Below are 19,732 nucleotides of genomic sequence, written 5' to 3'. Positions count from 1 at the left end.
GGTTGTCGGAAACGTTATCGCGATTATCTTTTGATTGCATTTTTCTTTGCTCCTATTGGTCGCAGCGTAATGTTATATAGCCTAAAGCCTTCCTCTATAAATGGACTATCCAACAAAAAATAATTTTTCAAATTGTTGCAGTATTTCCTGAGATTACAGCGTTTAAACAAACATACAAACAAACAAACTCCGCATTATATTAGTATAGATAACAATTTAAGCAGTGGATACCCACATTAGCAAACATTAATTTCGTTCAAACTAGTTAATAGATATTAAGTTATAGTACGACTACATTTACGTGGAAATACTATGAATATATGGTAATGATTACATCATAATTATATTATGTTGGGTTTACGTTATTACTAACTGTTGCCCGCAACTTCATCCGCGTCATATTGAAAAATACGTGCACGTCGAAATAAAACCATTTGCAGTATCCCGTTCGGCCGATCCAGCGGCCGGCCGGCCAAGACAGCGCACTGGCGCCGCTTTTGGTGTAGCGGCCCCTTCATATTTTGTGAAATCTTGATAACATTATTAAAAATAAATAAACCTAAGTTACTCCTGTATATATGAACTATTTCCATTGAAAGTTTTATCAAAATCGGTCCAGCCGTTTCGGAGATTACCCGAGACAAACGCAGACGCAGACATACAAACAAAAATTTTAAAGATATTTTTTTTGTTATGAGTATCGTAGTAAATACATCATGTGTATGGAATATGATTTTTATTTTGATATTACAAAACTACAGTTCTATTTTATTTTTGTTTAGATTAAATCAAAATGTAATTTTGCAGATGGTCTTAAAAACAAAAAATTAAATGCGACCTGCCTTTAAAACGTCATTTGTTTAGAAAACAAAGTTATACTAGCCTGTCTATTTCTTGTGATGTACAAATTCTTAAATATAAAAGATAATTAAGAGTCCGAGGTACTAGGTTCGTGTTGAGCACTCTTCATTCTCTGTTCTGCGATCCACTTATGGATTCTCTCCTTGAGTTCAGTGTTGGACTTCACTTGGTCCATGGATAGCGGAGATCGGTTGAATGGATCGGTTTGATCGCTCAGAAGATGTCTGAAAAAACATAATATTACTTAGCTTCCTCTAAATTTTTTTGTACATAATAAGCCCTCTTGTTTGTCTATGTGTAATCGAATATCGCGTTGCGCTCGCTTTGTAGATCCTTCGTACAGATGGCCACGTAAATCATCAAAACAGATATTGTATGGTCGCGACACAAGAATTGCGTTGCGCGAGCTCCGTACATCCAACATTGAATCGTCGACACGAGTTATCTATACAGTCTGTGCTTAGCTGTCAACTGCTAATTTGCTTAACCGTCTTAAAAACAGACAACTTTTTTTGCGACAATCTCGTCAGATTAGGAGATTGTTTTTGGTAATGAGTTGGAAATATCGGCGACTTGCGCTGTGTAGTATACTACCCACTATGTTATTGTATTGCGTAAGTCGCTATGCGGCTAAAATGGCCAGGTTTCAAAGGTTTTCGTTGCGTACGAAGGCTCTAAAAAGCATTAATAATATGGTTGTACTATAATATGTGTATAACCTGGCAATGGTGGTGCGGTCAACAGTAGTGCGGGAGCTGGGCAGCAGTACTGGGTCCAACATGAGAGTGCTCATGATCGGGTCGAGGAAGTCGTCTGGCGCGTTGGCCAGCAGCTCCTCGTCGCGGCGGCGCTGCACCGCCAGTGCTGCCACACGACTCGCCACCTCCTGCAGCGAGCTGATCAGACCGCCGCCTCCGATGCGAACTGCAATACGATAACACATACAATCTATATTTGTTTTATTGGATATGACAACGTATGAACATTAAAACAGCGGATAAACGTGTTGGAGTTTTTTTCAAATAGTCAATGGTCTATTTATTTTCAATATTTTTATTTTAACTTGGATCTGCACTACTCAATTAGAGCTATAAAAAATCTACCGACATACTATACAATCTGACATGGACAAGAGAGAGTCCAAGGGACCGTGATATTTTTCACGCTTATAGAGGTTCCTATCTAGACCGTGTTTATGGTTTATAGAGGATTCTCGCTTATCCAGGTTTGACTGTTCTATATACTACACTACTAAATAAAGATTGGAGGATTTATATGATAATCAATCAACAAGGAAAGTATATCTTTAGTTTACCTAGTACAGTTTCAGCGTGAGAGAAGAGCTGGGGCGAATAGCACCTGCCGTCGTCAGAGACCGCGGCGCAGAAGCGTTCGTTGCTGCCCAACTCCACGTACATGCGGCAGATGTCCATCACCGTGTTGGCTGGTTCAAACTCAAACTCCTTCAGATCTTTCACCTGGAATGTTATTTTATTAATTATTGAATAATCCATTTTGGATAGTACACAACATACTGAATATTGAAACGACATATGTAGAAATATTTAACAGCGTTTTTTAATAAGGCAACGCTCCAATTCTAAATACCACTAAATTCACAAAACGGATTGATTAAAATTCGTTTTAGTATTAGACCGAGAGCTGAAATGATTGTGATTTTTTATTAATAACTAGCTGTCGGCCGCGACTTCTACTGGAATTAAAAAAAACCTTATTAGTAGTAACCTATGTTCTACGTTCATGCCAAATTTCATGGAGATCCGTTTAGCGGTTCTAGCGACACCTTCTACTAAACATCATCTATCCTATCTAATTGTTTAATATTAGTAAGATGACATACCTTAAAATTCTTTTTATTAGGTCCAACGAGATGCAACAAGAAGTAGTTTAGCATGGAAGCGATGCGATCAACCAGCGTGGGATGACAGAAGACGTAGGGCGCGTGCGCAGTGAGCCGCACCAGAGTACGTATCGTGTCACGTCCCAGGATGTTGTCGAAGCGCGCCAGCATACCGATGTGCGACAGATTGGTCATATGTTGTTCTCGTTCTTGTACCGTTAAAGTATTCCATTCGCCTGATATTCTGGAATTCATTATATTTATTTTTAAAATTACAAATATTACATACAACTCGAAAAACCATGAATAGAAAACATTAAAAGCCACAAAACGAAGTCGGGAAAAGGCCGCTTCGCTATTTAGGCGAATTTTGGTGGCTGCTTGCTCGCTTCCCATTTATAATAAAAAAGATTACTTATACAATTTCTTTCTCAATGAAGTTGCTTCCAATAAAGGAAATAGGCTTTTTAGTCTTGAACATAATTTGATACGTACATTCGAATCTTAGTGATTCAAATTATGTTAAAAAGCGATTTTTCGTCATCTTTATTACGTTTTTATTTTTGCTTAAAATAATCTGTCTATAAATTAGTTACAAAAAATAATTTAAGCACAAATAAAAAAAAACATGTATAGTCTGCTATTATAGTTTGGTATGGGATGGAATGGAATGTGATGGGGTGGTATGATGTGAGAGTTAAGGCATATTATACTGACTGCATGGTCTGCAGCGTGCGTATCTGCGCCATGTTGTTAAGCGCCTCGTCCAGCAAGAAAATGGCGTCGTTCATGAGCAAGTTGACGAATCGCAGGAACAGCGGCGGATGTACCGCCTCCATGTTCGCCTCTGCCTCGCGAGCCAGCTTACTGAAAATATTAATAAAGTAACAAAAGTGCATGTCAATATGTTTAATACAAAGAGGAATAGTCATAGTAGTACGTTGCGTTGTTTGATATCATTTGGATTGCTTAAACTGTCTGACAACGAGTTGAACAGGTTATCGTAGCGTATTAAAAACAGGGTACAGTCAGGGCACTTAGCGGTGTATCACTTGCTTGAAAAAATGCTTTGTTCATTGCAAAAAGACAAACTCTACTCATTCTTATAAAATAACCAATTAGGTAGCAGTTAGTTACGCAAACGATGGCATGAAAATAAAGGACTTATGAAGGATATATCACAGACCGACCTTTTTCATATATACACACGTTTAAAAGCTGTGTTCCATTGGTTATTATTACGTTCAAACGACTGTTGCTTTTGATGTGGGATGAGCAAATTTCTCGATAGTACATACGTGAAGGCGTCCCTATGCTCCTCCATGGTCCAGAGGAACTCCATGACGAGGTACATGGGGCGGCGGTAGTTGAACTTCTGCTCGAACTGCACGCTTTGCCCCGTCATCTCTATGCCCACGAACACGTCCAGCAAGCACGGGACCAACTGGAAACACAACAAGTATCCTTACTTTATGACAATTTAGTGTTGTGTCTCCTGTATAAAAATAATTTACTGTTAACTAAAAGTTTACTATAAAGTAACTATTTTTATTTAATTTGTTATTTAATCAATTTGGTGATGATTTAACCTCATTTTAATGAAATTTTCACTGATGTTGCATTTATTTTTTCCTCATATGAATATTAAAGATAGCTTACGTATGCGGGTGTAACATGGCTATTTTTTACACCCACTATCAAAGTTGCGACCGACAGTTAATAATTAAGTACATTTTCTCTGAGTGTACTTTAACTCAATCAGACTGTTTTCTTTAAATGTATATAATTGTATCAAAGAAAACATTTAGTTTACTTGTAGCCGATGTGGATTCTCCTTGAAGAGCTGCTCCCTAGAGAAGGAGGCGAGGTTGCTGAGCGGCATCTGGTCATCAGGGTGGTTAGGCAACATCGCCTCCAAACACTCCGCTAAACGAGCTCTGTAATAATAATTACATATTATTTCACACTAGTTTTTTCCTGCGACTTTGTTCTTGTCTAATGAAAAAAATTCAAGTAATAAATACAGCTTATGTCAACTGATAAAGACATTTTTAAATCATACCTAAATATATATTTTTTCTATTTATAATATTAGTACCAACATAAATCACACGACGAACCAAACCTAATAGGATGCTATTCATTTCTTTCTACTCATTACCAATTTTATATATTTATATTTATAATAACCATTAATATAAAACATTGATGAAATTTTAATACTGATTTTTAAAGTCTAAATCATTTTTGGGATAAAAATTTAATTTATATTTGTAGTCTAGTGATACTGGGTTACCTAAGATGCGGGTTATATGTCCGCGTGGAGTCTCCCATGAAGGCGAGGACCAGTGTGAGAGCGGGCTGCAGCAGACCAGCCACATCCGCCTCCTCCGTGATGGCGCCCGCAGTCCGCCGCACCATTGAGATCAACACAACTACATTCTCCAACACGAACTCTGGGATACATCTGTTGACATTACATTATTGATTTATAACATTGCTCTTCTATATTTGTGAACTGTCACTCAAAATACCGTTCGCATGGAATTAAAAAATAACATAATTAGTAAGCTATCTTCCAGACTATGTTCTACATCCATGACAAATTTCATTGTACAGAGAGAGATCCATTGAGTCACTCTGTAGATACTTTTTAACGAACATAAATCCATCCATCCAAAGATTCGCATTTGTAATATTAATATAATAAAGCACTTCTAAAACATTTTACTTATATACAATGGCTTAGACTATTTTAGAAGCTTTTATTTATTTTCACCTCTCCCGATGTTTGTCATAAAATCTTGCAATTTTACATTTTAAAATTTCCTTTCATTTATCAATATGAATTTTTGAATTTAAATACCTTTGAATGACCTTGAAAAGTCTAGTATATTGTTGTTTTATCAAAATTTATGTACAAAAATGTCACCACCAATAATAAAAAGTCGTCAAACCTCAGAGTATCCGGTGGCGGGGAAGGAAGCGGCATGTGTACTGGCACGAGAGTGCGCGGCGCGTAGTTGGAGCGCGCAGGCGCATCAGTGCGCGCGGCCACCTGCACCAGCCACGTGCACGTCATCGCCTGGAACCTGTGCAGGTTGGTCAGCATGTCCGCCTCCAGCAGCGCGCAGCGGAGACTCATGAACCTAGTAAACAGGTAATACATTGAGAACATTGTTATGGCTCAATTAGACTACGACATTAATGATCGACATGACGGATTTTTACACAGCGGCTGACTAATAATCATGTCTCAATAAATTTTGTCTTAAATTTTACTTTTACAGCTTTCCTCTAGAGCCTTATATTCGTGGACCTATTACATTTCCAGTCTGTGCATATTTTCTTCGCAGGACACCGTAGAGCACACTTTGATAATCGCAGACCTAGAGTAATTCCAGGAAAGAATAATAATTTTATTTAACATCTTCAAAATCAGACACGCCACTCAGGCTATAAGATTGCATTTAAACATAAACAAATTGTCATGTCTTACTTGGTCATAAGATGATGACCCCTTTGGCGCATAGTCTCAAGTAGATGTGGTGGAACATCAGACAAGGCTCGCTGGGTACGTCCCAACTCCTGGCCAAAGCGCCACAGCTTCTCCGCACACACACGGACACCTTCAATTATACAACTTATATTTTAATGGCATGAAAAAAATATATTTATATACACAAATGTTAGTCAAAACATAGTTATGTATTCCATATACTGTTTTTGCTTTGATCTTACTTCTTACTAATATTATAAATGCGAAAGTTAATATGGATGTATGGATGTTTGAAGGTATCTTCAGTAAGGCTCAAGGGATCTCTATGAAATTTGGCATGGATGTAAAACATAGTATGGAAGACTACCACATAAGTTGGTTACTAAATAAGTTTTTTTTAATTTCGCATGAACGGAGTCTAGTCTAGTCAGCTAGTCTTATGTAATTATAAATAATTGTTTATTTTATTTAAAAATAAGTCCTGTATCTAAAAATTTAAAGTGTTAAAAAAATCAATTAATATAATTAATTTGTTATAATTAACTTTGAGTTTTTACTCACCAAGGTCAATACATTTCTGTGTCATAAAAAAGCATTCGGTAACAAAATTGTAAGTGTCCGCAGTGGGTCTTTTGAGGCTCTGATTATTCTCATCCTCACGCGGCGGTAATAGACAAGTCTCATTGTGCAAGCAGTCTAAATGTACTGATTTAGCTTCACATTCTTCAGGCTGAAAATTAAGAAAAGCAAAATTAATAAAAAAAAAAACATTAGCCTAGTACTACCACTAAGTGGCATACATTATTTGATAATCTGCATTGAAGCCAACTGGCACATTATACAATTAAATTTAACCTTAAAATTAACAAGAAAAAGAATAATATTTTTTGTTAATAGGTATAGGAATAATACTTACAGGCACTGCTCCATATGTTGGGTCAATTTTGAGAGATTTAGGATCATCGGGAGTGCTGCAAAATGGCTGACATAGTTGTAACAGTACAGCGCCCAAGTTCAACATAAAACCATCAGACACACAGTTCAATGTTGCTCCACTTACTTCACCAGCCTAAAAAAATATAAATTAATTATGTTTAGATTAATAAATTATTCAAACTTTCGTGAGACATTATAATAAACTGATATATAAACACGGCTAAACACTCACGTATATTCGTCCGGTGGCGGCACCAACTAGTTTCGAGCCCATCAGGGGGTCCTTCATGTGCCGCAACCGGACGAATATACGTTAGTGTTTAGCCATGTTCATATATCAGTTTAGATTAATAGTTTTTTTTTATAAAAACCACTTTCATTCAAAACAAAACTAAACACGTAATTTTTTTAATCATTAATTAATAGTGTTTCCAAAATGTTTCCTTTAAAAAGAAATATATAATTTACAGACCTGTACGTTCCACAGTTTCCCTCTAGCCACATTAGCTTTAAGACATTTACCGACCCAGGTAAGTAGACGGTTCCTCATTTGTGACCCACCCTTTAATAGCATCAGGAATATTTTGTGCATATTGTTGATTAAATGTGATGATGCATTCCAAATAGAATTTTCAATCATTGATGTTCCTGCCTGTAATAAGAGTATTAAGATCAATTTCGATTAGGAATAAAACCTTCAATTTTCAAAACAAAGTTGATTTTTCTGGTGATTAAGTTTGGAAATAAATTATTCCATACAAATCATTTTACTCACTGATAGGAGAGCTTTCCATTTAAGAATTTTTAATTTAAGTGGTTTTTGAGTTTATATACAATTAGAGAATTAAGTATTTCTTTTTATTTTTTTAAAATGAGTACTGTTAAAATAACACATTACCGAATCCAAGGGACCATCAAAAAACTGGAAAGTTGCATTTGGTTTAGGAGGCAACACAGACAAAGTAAGAAGTGCTCCCAGTATAGAATTCTGGAAATGTCTTCCTATTGTTTCATCTTTTGGTTCACATGATTCCATCAATATTAGTGCCAGGTTTGGGTTGCCTTTGAAGGAATAAAAGTTACTTAAAACATATAGCTCTTACTAATATTATAAATGTGAATGTTTGGTTGTAAGGTAAAATGTTTGTTAGATTGTATCTCCAGAATTGCTCTACGGATTTGGAGCAACACATGACATGGGTTGTGTAAAAGAGGATATACATAAGAAGGTAGTGAATTCAAATATGACAGCTGATAGAAATGTATGAAAGTATGTACTATACTATACTATACTGACTTTTCATAAGGAAAAAGCAGGTTGACAATGATAAAATTCAATACAAATGACATATGAAGTATTAAAAGGAAACACTTACTTGCAAATAAGTGTACACATGGGAGTATATAGATAGGTAGATTAATAATGTTTGACTTCATAACACTTAGGGTTATTCTATTAAGAACTGGTATCATGGCATCTTGCAATTGTTTCTGGCAATCTTCTCCACCTGAAATTATAAGTTATAAAAAAGTGAATAATGTTAATAGTTACCATAAAAAAACAAACCATAGCACAAACTCTATAGTAAAATTGATTAAAAGAATTTTATGTATTTAACTTTAGGTAAAATTAAAAAACATGTACAACCCAGAAGGGTGGGGTCGGAAAATATTTCCATTTACCGCTGTATTGATTTTCGAGTAAGAGTAAAGTTAATTTAATATTACCTTCAGCCACAAATGCCTTCACCAAATCTTCAAAAAATGTGTGACTTTGTGGATCTACATGTTGAAGCAACTGATAAAGTTGCAAAGAGAAATCCTGATCTTCAAACAGTGCTGGCTGTTTCAAAGCAGTTATGGCATTTCTAAATATTAATTCCCTCATTTTAGTCAATGCACTCTGCACAATGGCTGAATTTAATTGTTCATAACTTTGCAAATTTTGTAAGGAACTGAATAGATATGGGAAAACTTGATTTTGCACAACATGTTCTTTACATGCCCTGCTTGTTTTAGGTATAACCTGTGTCTCAACATTTTGTAGCAGCAACCTCTCAAACAGCGCTTGCTCTAATATTTCCAAGTCTATATAAATCTTTGGAGCAATGACTTGCGATAACTCTTCCAAGAATACTAGCTGTCTGTCTGTTGAAGGTCCATCTACAGCTTTATTGTTGATAGTAAAATGAAATACATTTTCTACCATGCTATTAACTGTTTCCAAGTCTTCATCCTCTTGTGATTTCTTGAAATTAATTTGCTTTGGTATGTTATCCCCATTGTATTCATTGTCATTTGTTGGTTTTACTTCTGACACTCCCAATAAACCAGCAAATGGATTATTTGGATCTGACATCGTTAATTTTTGTAATGACAATAGTAACAACAATTGCCTATTTATATTATTTTTAAAGAATTTACATTCTAGCCCACGTACGTTCAATTCTGAAATATAATAATTTGTCACCGTTCAATTGATACACATTGTAAGGTTTCAAAATACGCAAATTGACAATTAATCAAAATATGCTGACTATTGTTTCGTTATCACAACTTGAAGTTGATAAAAAATTGACAATGAAGATGAAGCTGAAGTGGAGAATGACGTTTGAATTTATAAAAAAAAAATCTTGTGACTTGTGATTCGTCACATCATTGTATGAAACAGATTATTTAAATTCGTTTTTCATGGTTATTTAGAAGAACTTTCATTTTTGCAATTTATATTATGTAAAATACTAAGGAAGTTGAAATAATTTTTAAATAAATGCTCGTATTCATTTCAAGAGTACATTTATTTATAATCTGTTTTAACACTTTCGTCAAAATAGTACCTTTTATCATAAAGTTGTATTTTTTTTTAAGAAAAAGAAAGTTATTTAACTTTATATTTCTCAAGAATATTTTTAGTATAGTCAAAATATTGTAAAATATATTTTATAACTTCAAAAGAAAAAGTATTTCAATAAGTAGTGGGTCTGACCGGAAAAGGGAACCACCTGAGAAACAACTCCCCAAGGCGACAGTGGCGCTGTTTACCGTAGTGTGGATTTGAGGAACTAATGTTTTAGAAATAACTCCTTTGTTTTGCTGCAGTCGTCGTCCGAATCCGAAATCAATATTCCGTATACTCGAATTGTTACGTCGCCTTTATGCAGCAATGCTATGAAAATCATATTTTATATGGCGTATAGTAGTCGCACATAGTGAAACGTTAATATTTAATGTAAGATTGGTAACACTTACTATTATTTACTTGCTAGGTCTTTAAATGAATGCGTGTCCCCTATTATTTGTACAAGTGCTTGCTTAGCTGAAAAATCATACACGTGGTATATATATGACTTACACATATTTTTATAATTTAAACGCGTTTACAAATCATGAAATATGAACGCTGTTATTGTATATATTAATTTATTTCCGTATATTTGATATACGTATATATATAAATATATATATCAAGATGGCGGATGCTTCCCCAAGCGCTCGATAAATGCGTCGTTTGATGCGTCCTATTTTTCTGTACAAAATATCTGACAGTGCATGAACTAATTATTAGTATTATTAATTTAATATGGATATTATGCCTAAATTACTAAGAGTATGGTGTCGGCATCGGACTATTTTTATTATTTTCGTAGGTTTTGCCATATTTTGATCAAAGTACATAAATATTATGCTACCAAATTGAAAAGGCAACGGGTGTAGTTGTGAGTCACTGTACGCCAGTAATATTTTGTGTATGTGTGTGTAAGCGTGATACTCTGCGTGACCTCGAAAAAGGAAGGACATGGCTATCTTGACGTTCTAGAAGGCTGACGTCATTCAATTTGATTCGTCGCGTGAGCGCAACGCACAGCAAGACATTGTGAAATGTGAACGGCCACCCACTGCTTGCATTACCACTTATATCTACTAATTTATTTATTTGAAAGTGGTGGCTATGAACAGTTATTCCACTGTTTCTATCCTTACATGTTGATTTTATAACTGCGCTACACTACATTGTGATTTCTGGAGATATTATCCCAATGCTAATTGTTTCGACGAATATTAGGTATAGTATATAAGAAATCAATGGCGGTTAATTCCGCTGCTAACTACGATTAAATTAGACAATGCAATTCATTAACGGATACTTAATTCCTACTGTAAATTGTCTTAATTTTGGTTTTACGCAACATGACGTTTTCAAATACATACAGAAAGGTTTCTATGTGTGAGTGACTTATAGCTACACCACAATATGTAGCAATTTTTACATCAATGTAAGTTGGGTGTGGTTTTATTAAGTTTAAAACTTTTCATTATTTTACAGCAATCAATTTCAAAGAAAGTTTTTTTGCTTAGATAATCAATTATAAAAATCGTATTATGCTTCACAATGTTCAATTCAAATTGGTCGGGTTATACAGTTTATATTTATCTATTTGCGACGTTGCCAAGTTTCTTTGATGACGTGACGTACAGCGTATTTGATGTTTTACAAAGGAAGTTCACAATTAAGAATTATCTTGATATGAAATTTAAGATATAATATTTTCCAACAAATTGAAATCTCTTGATATCTCTATTTACAACATTAGGGTATAAGGTATTATTTACTTAGAATGTGATGTGGAATGTGCTGATGCGCCATTTTGCACAAATATGGCAGGTTATGGAATTTTTTGTTGTGTAAATAATTTAATTTTCGACTAAGTGTTAGTTTTCAGGTGTTTTTTATAATACAAATAAAAAGAACACTAATGACCATTATACTTTTGGCTAGCGCTAATGATGACATCGCTCATTATTTTATATTTAAGTTAAATTTAATCATTAACATTGTTAATTGTTAAATATATTTACCAAATTAATAATTAGTATATTAAGAGTCAACTCATTACTACCAATAACCACAATTTTCAATACCTGATTACAAACGATTTGTTTAAAAAGCAACTTATTGAAAAACGTACCTTAAAATTAGTTAAATATATCCCAATTAAAATAAGAGTGAAAAATTTAAGTAGTATGTAATACAAAATTATCTCTTTAGATACTATTGGTTTGCCAATAATTTTATTACAGTTTATATGTTAATACATGAACTTTTCTATTAGTAATATGTTCCAGCGTAAAAAATAAAATAATGCATTCTATTTGTAATATAGGAAATATATCGTCATTATTAAACCCATAAAATTATAACGATGACACATTGATCGTGCTTAGTAAGTTATGTAAAGTAACAATTTAAAAATATAAAATATCAATATACATTTTCAAAATACATTATAAGTAGTTTTTAAATGACAATTAAAAATGTAATAATACAAGTATCACATCATAATCAAATAATTTCTCAATTCCAGTGCATCCTTCACAATGGCAGAGACTGCACCAAATGTTTTGTCTGAAGATTTGGAAGACGGCGAGATTGAGAGCGAAGGAGAGGAGACAGCAGAAAATGTGGAAACTAATAAAACTGACGAATGTAGTATAAAGAATGAAGAAAATCAAGATATTCATAAGGCAGAACAACCACAATTTTATTATACTAAATCAGGTAAGAAGAAAAAATCGAAGTCTCATAAAGGTGAGCAAAAATTCAAGGACAAAAATAAAAAGAATCGTAAATACACTGGTCCCATAGATGACGATTTCGCTGGTAATATTGAAAAAGCTATAAGAAAAGCTATGAACAAAAATGAAGATAATCAAGGTGAAGTCGAGGATGATGTTGAAGAACGTCGTAAATATAAAAAAAGAAAAAAATATGATAGCAAAGATGGCCCGGGCAGAAAGCGCAAAAAACAAGAATATTCTGATGAAATGGATGAAAGCGAAATGATGTGTGTTAGAGGTGCGTCGCCAGTTCATAAAAATTCCCCAGGAGAAGCATTTCAGGAAAATGATAGTTCTTATGCGTCTGATAGCAGCCAAGAATCTCGGGGACCCCCACAACATCGCCCACAACGGCAGAGACCACCCCAACGTGAAAGGAATAAGAACAATAAAAATGACAGGAGAAGAGGTATACATCCAATGCAAGATCCCGAAGGCGTGTGTTTGTACTACATGCAAGGGAAATGTCAGAAAGGTGATGAATGTCTTTTTTCACACGATGTTCAACCTCCTCGAAAGATGGAGCTTTGCAAATTTTACCTTATGGACTGCTGTGCGAAACGAGACAAGTGTTTATATATGCACGCAGATTTTCCTTGTAAATATTATCATACTGGGCTTCCTTGTGTATATAAAGACGATTGTAAGTTCGCACACGGTAAACCCTTGAATGACAGTCTAAAAAATATTCTTCTAAAGCATATTGAATCTGCTCCCAAAGAGATTTTAGGAGATTTTCCAAGACTGAATAGGGAGGGAGCATTAAAATTAATACAAACAACTCAATTAAAACTAATGCAACAATTTTCAGAAAACACTGAGTCTCAAGAGAGAAGTATTCCATCTCTTTTCGAACTAAATATCCCGATTCCTCAAAATTCCCCGGATAGCTTCCAAATGCATCAGTATAACAACGAAAGGCAAAAGGTGTCACCGAAAATACGGCAGTCGAGGTGGCAAAATGAAGGTTCAAATCAGAATTTTGGTATGAACATGTCCCCCAATGGTACTGGTAATACGAGCTCAAGTAACATTCTTAATATTAAAAATTTAACAGGAGTTTTAACACCTAAACAAATTTCAGATCTTACCAAAATGGGTATTGAAAATTTAGACCAACTCGGCCAATTAACAGTATTACAGTTAAATAGTATTGGCATATCTTTAAAACAAATAACTGAAATACAATTAAATACAATGAGCATACAAAAGTTAGGTTTAATTAATAATGTCGATCAACAGGCGCAAGCATTTGTAGGACAAAATGCCGGGGCTCAAGATATGGACCTAAGAGTGCCGCCCGCGGTACAAGTTTCAAGCAATGTACCAATATCAGCTGACTTACCTGGGCAGGATATTGACATGCGCTTTCAGTCTAATGTATCGCTTCAAAAAACTGATGAACCCGCCGACACGACTGAAGGTAAAAGCAAAGAGCAGAATAAGGACATGATTGACATAGACCAGTACACCAAAGACGCTTTAAAATTTGCGTTGAAGGATAAAGAAAATATTGATATCTCTAACGAATCGTTTGAAAACGAGAAACCTGTCCCTTCGATCGAGTCTAAAGATGTCGATCACAGAGTACTGCCTTTTGTTAATGACGATCCAAGAACGCGACATACTAAAATTGAAGATAAGCCTAGACAAGCAGAATGTGATACAGACATTAGATTTCTGCAACCGGAACCACTATTTAAAAACACCGAGAAACGTCATCGTCGCTCAACTACTGATGATGAAGATAACAATCTATTGATCGATGAAAAATGGTATTCCAGTGATGAAGAAAAAGGAAACAAGAAGAAATCACCGGCCTCGTCACCAAAATCCTTAATGTCACCGCCTGCACCTCATATTATAGAACCATCGACCGTATTAAGTAGACTGGGAGATTTGTCAAAAATTGATATAAGCGAAGAGGTAACCAAATTGCTTAATACCATGAAAAACAACACACAAGAAAACAAACAGAGCCCCTCAGAAGTGTCGGAGGCTCGCGTGTCACGGGATCCTAGGTCGAGACGCTCTCCGGATAGAGTTAGTGATTCTGGCAAGACGAACAAGAAGTCTCCACGGGTATCGATTTATGAATGTATTGATGGCGAACCCACAGATGGACGACGAAGAACTGATGTCGATTTACGGCAAGCCGAATACAATGTGCCGGCTTTTGGTGACACTGATTTAAGACAAACTGCCGGTGGCGACATAGATTTTCGATTAGGATTGCCATTCAAAGCCATACCAAATTACACGCCGGCATCCGAAATAAATGGTTCTATAAATAGCCATCCACCAATTACGTATAAACTCGTACCTATTGACATTCCCCGACCTGATTATACAGATATTAGAAATAGCACAGCAAAATCACAAGCTCTACAGGATCCTAGGTTAAGAAAAGTGTTTCGACTATCGGTGGACGAATCCAACAGTGACAGTGAGAAGCCTCCAAAAGTGACGAGTACAGCGCCGCGGGTTGACCCTCGACGAAAACCGAAAGAACCAGAAATTGTGCCAGAGCAGAAGTCCATAGACTTACAAACTATACTACAGAACTCCAACTGGTATAAAGATTTGAGCTCCACGCAGAAAATATTTGTGAATCAACATTTGGTACCTGTTACCCAAATGATAAAACAGTATCAGCAAGAGAAGTCTTCGGGTAAAATGTTCGATCTTTCCAGTATACAAAGTAATACAGTTTTATGTAATATTTTCACGAATTTAGGTGTATCTTTAGGGGAGAACGGTGAGTATTCGTATTTGCCAAAGCCGAAGGAGGCCTTATTGAAAACGCCTGTTAATTTTAGTCAAGGTAGCCTGCCTTTCAATATGAATGCTGGCGGTGGGATGGAACCGAATATGAATATGATGAATGTTTCCTCGATGGGTATGGGGACTGTTCCCAACGTGAATAATTTAAACATGGGCCATATGCATAATTTTAATCAGCCTCTATCGGATCCCCGAGGAGGTCCAACACCTGGTCTGCTCGGTATAGCACCTAATATTCCTCACAATTTTAATAATAATAGTTTCGGTGGTCCTAATAACTACGGGAACAACATGTCTTTCAATGGGCCTCCTCAGGGTAACGATTTTAATTATATGGATGGAGATCAGAACTTCCAGAGATTTCCAAACAGAGGAGGTCATCGCGGCAGAGGGAATGACCGGTGGAATCGTGGGGGCTCCGGGCGGGGACATCGGGATAGAAAAAATTTTAACGATCGGGGTAATTGGAAAAACGATAGGCATTAGGTAATGTACATTATACTCTTTGCATAGTGATAATTGGATGTAATTAAATTATTGTTATAAATATAGGAACCCTTCCACACGATACAAGATGTGATCAAGGTGATAATTATTAGTAATGAATAGACTTGTTTTATGATTAATTTTAATTAGGATAAGAATTTTATGTGTACAAGGTCCAACGTGTCAGTGTATAATGTGTATGATTTCACTTAAAATGAATTGGTAAAAAGTTTATTTTTTATATTAAATTATGTTCAGTAAATATGTTGGTTTCAAATGCTTCAATACACGTACTCATATATACAAGCCAAATGTTTAAGACTGAGTACATGTTGATTTTTTTGTATACGCGTATAATTTTTAACAAGCGGCCAATGAGGTTGATCGCGAGTTTCATGAAGTAAAGTCATGTTCTATACAATGTAATAATAATAGTGTAGTGTTAACTTCTTAGGAAATTTACAACATACTTAGGTTTTTTATATAGTCGTTGATCTATGGAAGACAATTAATACTTATCAAGACAAAGCAATACAAATAATTTTGTTAAAGATTTTAGAAATTTACCTCAAGAGGCACCTATACATAATAGGTTATTGTAAGCATAGTTATATAGCGAACCGAACTTTAATTAAAATAAATATATGTTTATATAACATACTGTGTTAATTTCAAACCTCGTACTGTTTATAAAGACATTTGTACATTACTAGTATGGTTGAATTGGGTAATGATGATTTTATGCAATTTCTATGCGATTCTAGGAAGAAATCTTCAATATATGGATGTTTTTCAGTTTAATCGTATGTAAAAAAATCGGTAAGTATTATATTAAGAATTGTAAACATGGATAAAATGAAGTACCTATAATTAATTATCTTTATTTAGCGTTTGCAAAACTGAGACAATGTAGTTTGAAAAATCAATTTTTAAACGATTTCCTCCTGACTTCATGTTTACAGCCACCTGTGACACTTTGGAAAAAGTCGGAGCTGAAAGAAATAAAACACATTAGTATAAGAGTATACAACTATCAAGTATATCACATATTTTTACAAGTAATTCCAATAATATACACAATGATCATACATAAGTTTATAGTCTCCATATCCTCTGGATCTTGCACGTTATTATAAAAGAGGACACACTGTTTGGCGGACAATTTTGGCTGTGAAACGAAGTAATTGTAAAGCAGTTCCATTTCTCTCCCTGCCGTGTCGATAGTATTCGACGAGCATACCAATATAACACCGTCTACTCCAGCACGAAGCGCTGGCCAACATGACTCAAACCTTTAAAAAGAAAAATCAAATTATTATCACCACTAATCATACACGAAGACAAGTTCTCCTAAACTATTTTGTTGGAACGATGTGTTTACATTGCCAACCGTATTTTGTGCCAATTCTGGTATTTTTTTATGATTCTGTAAATACTAAGATCAATATTTTTTATAGTACAAAGGTCAAAACCAGCGGTATTATAATTCGCTTAGTATTAAGTCTTACTAATAAATGGAAATGATGGGATGGATGGATGTTTGTTAGAAGGTATCTGAAGAACGGCTTAACAGATCACGATGAAATTTAGTATAGATGCAGAACTTAGTCTGAAAGACATATACATACTTTTTTTTTAATTCCGTGCAAATGAAGGCGCGGGCGACAGCTAGTTATTGATATATATGATGGCGAAAACTGCTCAACAGAAAATTAGATTATAAAAAACACATTACAAAAAAACTTGCCTATGATCACCACTGCAATCCCATAGTTCGATGTCTACGTTGTGACTTTTGCCATTTACAACTAAGTTGGAAAGTTCAAATTCAACTATTCGGACTCCTTGTGTCGGCCTTGTAACATCAACCTCCTCAATATTCACGGATTCAGATAAAAAGTTTGCTATTAAAGTTTTTCCACTCTGAAATAGAAACACGTGACCTTCGTTATTTCTATGTTTCACAACCGTTTATTTGCATGAATTGTTTAATCTAATGATTATTATAATTTTTCATTGTATTACTCTGATAATATTTAAAGGTTCTGGCACTATTCCTTTATTGCTATATCGTTACTTTATGACAGCAAAATCTCCGTATAAAACGTTTTTTCTCTTTTTTTTATCAAAGATAATAACGGTATGCTTTTACAGGGTTCCAGACACCAACAATTAATAACTAAAGTATTCGTTTAAATTTAAGCAATATCTATGCGATCGTAGTTAATCCTGTACCTTTGAAAACATTGGTATAAACTGCCTCATATATCCAGAATGTGTCTTGTTAGCCTTCAAAAAGGTAAGCAGTTTAGTATACATATGTTTTGTCTAGAGTTTAGGCTAGAAGTTCCAGGACATACATATGTACATACGTCGTGAATTCATCATCATTTATACGGTATGAGTAATAAGGTGGTGTTCAGGTATAGTTAACGTGAGCATTTATTTTTTGACTCAAAACGGGACATTGGTTTTTTTTCAGGTAATTAACTTGTAGTCAATGAATAATTTTTTTAACGTTCTTTCTGCAAATAATATCAGTAAGCTTTAGTTACAAATTTAGAAATACGTATAGCCGAAACGTTATATGTATTTATGTTTATCAGAGGATTTGCTTTTAAAAAAACGAGACAAATTTGGCATTCATGTCGGGGACACCGGGACTCGTAACTATAATATAAAAGGGACAGTCCCGTACAAAACGGGACGTCTGGTCACGTTAGGTTTCGTGTAAAGACGCTAGCGTTTTCATGTTCATCTTGGTTTCCTCTAAAGGAACTGGTGAAGGTACTAATACAAAAATAGCAAATAGCGATAAGTGAGTATTAATATACATACGTCGCTCGGGCCAATCATAATAATCTTTAATTTATTATGATGCATGACACAAGTATCACTGAATCACACGTTTATTAACGTATTAGTTCGTAAACAATAAACACGGCGTAGGGAATACGTAGTAAATGAAACTGAATGTCTATTTATATTAACAGGTATTCAAAATAATGTATTTTACACGAAAAGGAACTTCAACTTGTTTTGTTGTCGGTATAACTGTTGTCATGACAATGTTTGACCGGTGAAGTAGACACTTCGTTTCGAAGTAAACAACTGATCGAGTGGGTTTCCACTGCTGTGTCACTGGTTTATAATACTTATCATTGTCAAACCTCTCATCCTCTTTAAAAATATACACCAATACATAACCATATGTCAATGCAGTTGAGTTTTAAGGTAACACTTTGATCAACAGAGGTTGAATTATTAAAAGAGGTTGCTTATTTTAAAACAACTTAGTTCAGTTAAACAAGCACATAGAAATTGAATGTAATTTAATTGAATAAGATTACATTAAAAAAATGATAAAAAGCAAGGTCCCACCGAGATTTGAACTCGGATCGCTGGATTCAGAGTCCAGAGTGCTAACCATTACACCATGGGACCTGTGATAACGTGTCACGAATTATTGGAATATTTTATAAAAAAAAAATTGTATAATAAATTAATTTAAAATTTATTTCCAATGTCGTTACTTCACATTAAGATATCAAGTAACAATACAAATTTAAGTTTTAATAAGAAAAACTAATGCCAAACAAAGTTTACTTCCACTAGAAAAGTTTGGTTTGTATTAGACTTAATGAATTGCACAAGATGGCGCTGTATTAAATTATTTAAATGTAATGAAT

The 19,732-nt window shown here is 34.7% G+C and overlaps 3 protein-coding genes and 1 non-coding gene across 9 annotated transcripts; 1 reads left to right on the top strand and 3 right to left on the bottom strand.

Annotated features, from left to right (window-relative positions):
- Positions 1-865: 865 nt before the first annotated feature.
- Positions 866-9,756, bottom strand: Ube4A (Ubiquitination factor E4A). The gene is made up of 17 exons (XM_013309515.1): positions 9,695-9,756; positions 8,886-9,605; positions 8,534-8,665; positions 8,056-8,219; positions 7,630-7,809; positions 7,138-7,290; positions 6,783-6,951; positions 6,222-6,351; positions 5,680-5,871; positions 5,019-5,189; positions 4,536-4,659; positions 4,021-4,166; positions 3,440-3,589; positions 2,723-2,966; positions 2,177-2,339; positions 1,581-1,785; positions 866-1,085 (listed from the first exon to the last, which is right to left on the bottom strand). Exons 2-17 carry the CDS (start codon positions 9,514-9,516, stop codon positions 929-931), a joined length of 3,111 nt encoding a protein of 1,036 aa, XP_013164969.1. The 5' UTR covers positions 9,517-9,605; positions 9,695-9,756; the 3' UTR covers positions 866-928.
- Positions 9,757-10,223: 467 nt separating this feature from the next.
- su(sable) (suppressor of sable) lies at positions 10,224-16,665 on the top strand. 4 transcript variants are annotated; one of them, XM_013309470.1, is made up of 3 exons: positions 10,224-10,386; positions 12,521-13,248; positions 13,585-16,665. In XM_013309470.1, exons 2-3 carry the CDS (start codon positions 12,534-12,536, stop codon positions 16,041-16,043), a joined length of 3,174 nt encoding a protein of 1,057 aa, XP_013164924.1. In that variant the 5' UTR covers positions 10,224-10,386; positions 12,521-12,533; the 3' UTR covers positions 16,044-16,665. The 4 variants fall into 4 exon arrangements, with proteins under 4 accessions (XP_013164924.1, XP_013164922.1, XP_013164923.1 ...); XM_013309469.1 differs by lacking the exon at positions 10,224-10,386 and adding an exon at positions 10,833-11,220; XM_013309471.1 differs by lacking the exon at positions 10,224-10,386 and adding an exon at positions 11,258-11,431.
- A 174-nt stretch (positions 16,666-16,839) lies between these two features.
- LOC106115716 (intraflagellar transport protein 22 homolog) lies at positions 16,840-19,125 on the bottom strand. 3 transcript variants are annotated; one of them, XM_013309177.1, is made up of 6 exons: positions 18,882-19,125; positions 18,416-18,568; positions 18,279-18,332; positions 17,791-17,966; positions 17,133-17,335; positions 16,840-17,035 (listed from the first exon to the last, which is right to left on the bottom strand). In XM_013309177.1, the coding sequence occupies exons 3-6, from the start codon at positions 18,306-18,308 to the stop codon at positions 16,914-16,916; spliced, it is 531 nt and encodes a 176-aa protein (XP_013164631.1). In that variant the 5' UTR covers positions 18,309-18,332; positions 18,416-18,568; positions 18,882-19,125; the 3' UTR covers positions 16,840-16,913. The 3 variants fall into 3 exon arrangements, with proteins under 3 accessions (XP_013164631.1, XP_013164628.1, XP_013164630.1); XM_013309174.1 differs by having other exon boundaries at positions 18,279-18,568; XM_013309176.1 differs by lacking the exons at positions 18,279-18,332; positions 18,416-18,568 and having other exon boundaries at positions 18,882-19,124.
- Positions 19,126-19,415: 290 nt separating this feature from the next.
- On the bottom strand, positions 19,416-19,487 carry TRNAQ-CUG (transfer RNA glutamine (anticodon CUG)). Its single transcript has one exon. It is a non-coding gene; the product is annotated as a tRNA-Gln (tRNA).
- Between the last annotated feature and the right edge of the window lie 245 nt (positions 19,488-19,732).

This window comes from Papilio xuthus, unplaced genomic scaffold (genome assembly GCF_000836235.2).
Source record: "Papilio xuthus unplaced genomic scaffold, Pxut_1.1 DF827777.1, whole genome shotgun sequence".
NCBI lineage: Eukaryota > Metazoa > Arthropoda > Insecta > Lepidoptera > Papilionidae > Papilio > Papilio xuthus.
Note: the sequence above shows the minus strand (reverse complement) of the source record. Positions and strands in the feature narration are given on the sequence as shown.

What these genes read in the sequence shown, in the direction of transcription:
- Ube4A (XM_013309515.1), bottom strand. Translation starts at nt 9,516, where the DNA reads ATGTCAGATCCAAATAATCCATTTGCTGGTTTATTGGGAGTGTCAGAA. An exon ending in CCGCCACCGGATACTCTGAG is followed by an intron (nt 5,190 to 5,679) that starts GTTTGACGACTT and finishes TAATGTCAACAG; the next exon opens with ATGTATCCCAGAGTTCGTGT. An exon ending in GAGCATAGGGACGCCTTCAC is followed by an intron (nt 3,590 to 4,020) that starts GTATGTACTATC and finishes TAATATTTTCAG; the next exon opens with TAAGCTGGCTCGCGAGGCAG.
- LOC106115716 (XM_013309174.1), bottom strand. Translation starts at nt 18,362, where the DNA reads ATGTATACTAAACTGCTTACCTTTTTGAAGGCTAACAAGACACATTCT. An exon ending in GATTGCAGTGGTGATCATAG is followed by an intron (nt 17,336 to 17,790) that starts GCAAGTTTTTTT and finishes TTCTTTTTAAAG; the next exon opens with GTTTGAGTCATGTTGGCCAG. An exon ending in TATGGAGACTATAAACTTAT is followed by an intron (nt 17,036 to 17,132) that starts GTATGATCATTG and finishes TATTTCTTTCAG; the next exon opens with CTCCGACTTTTTCCAAAGTG.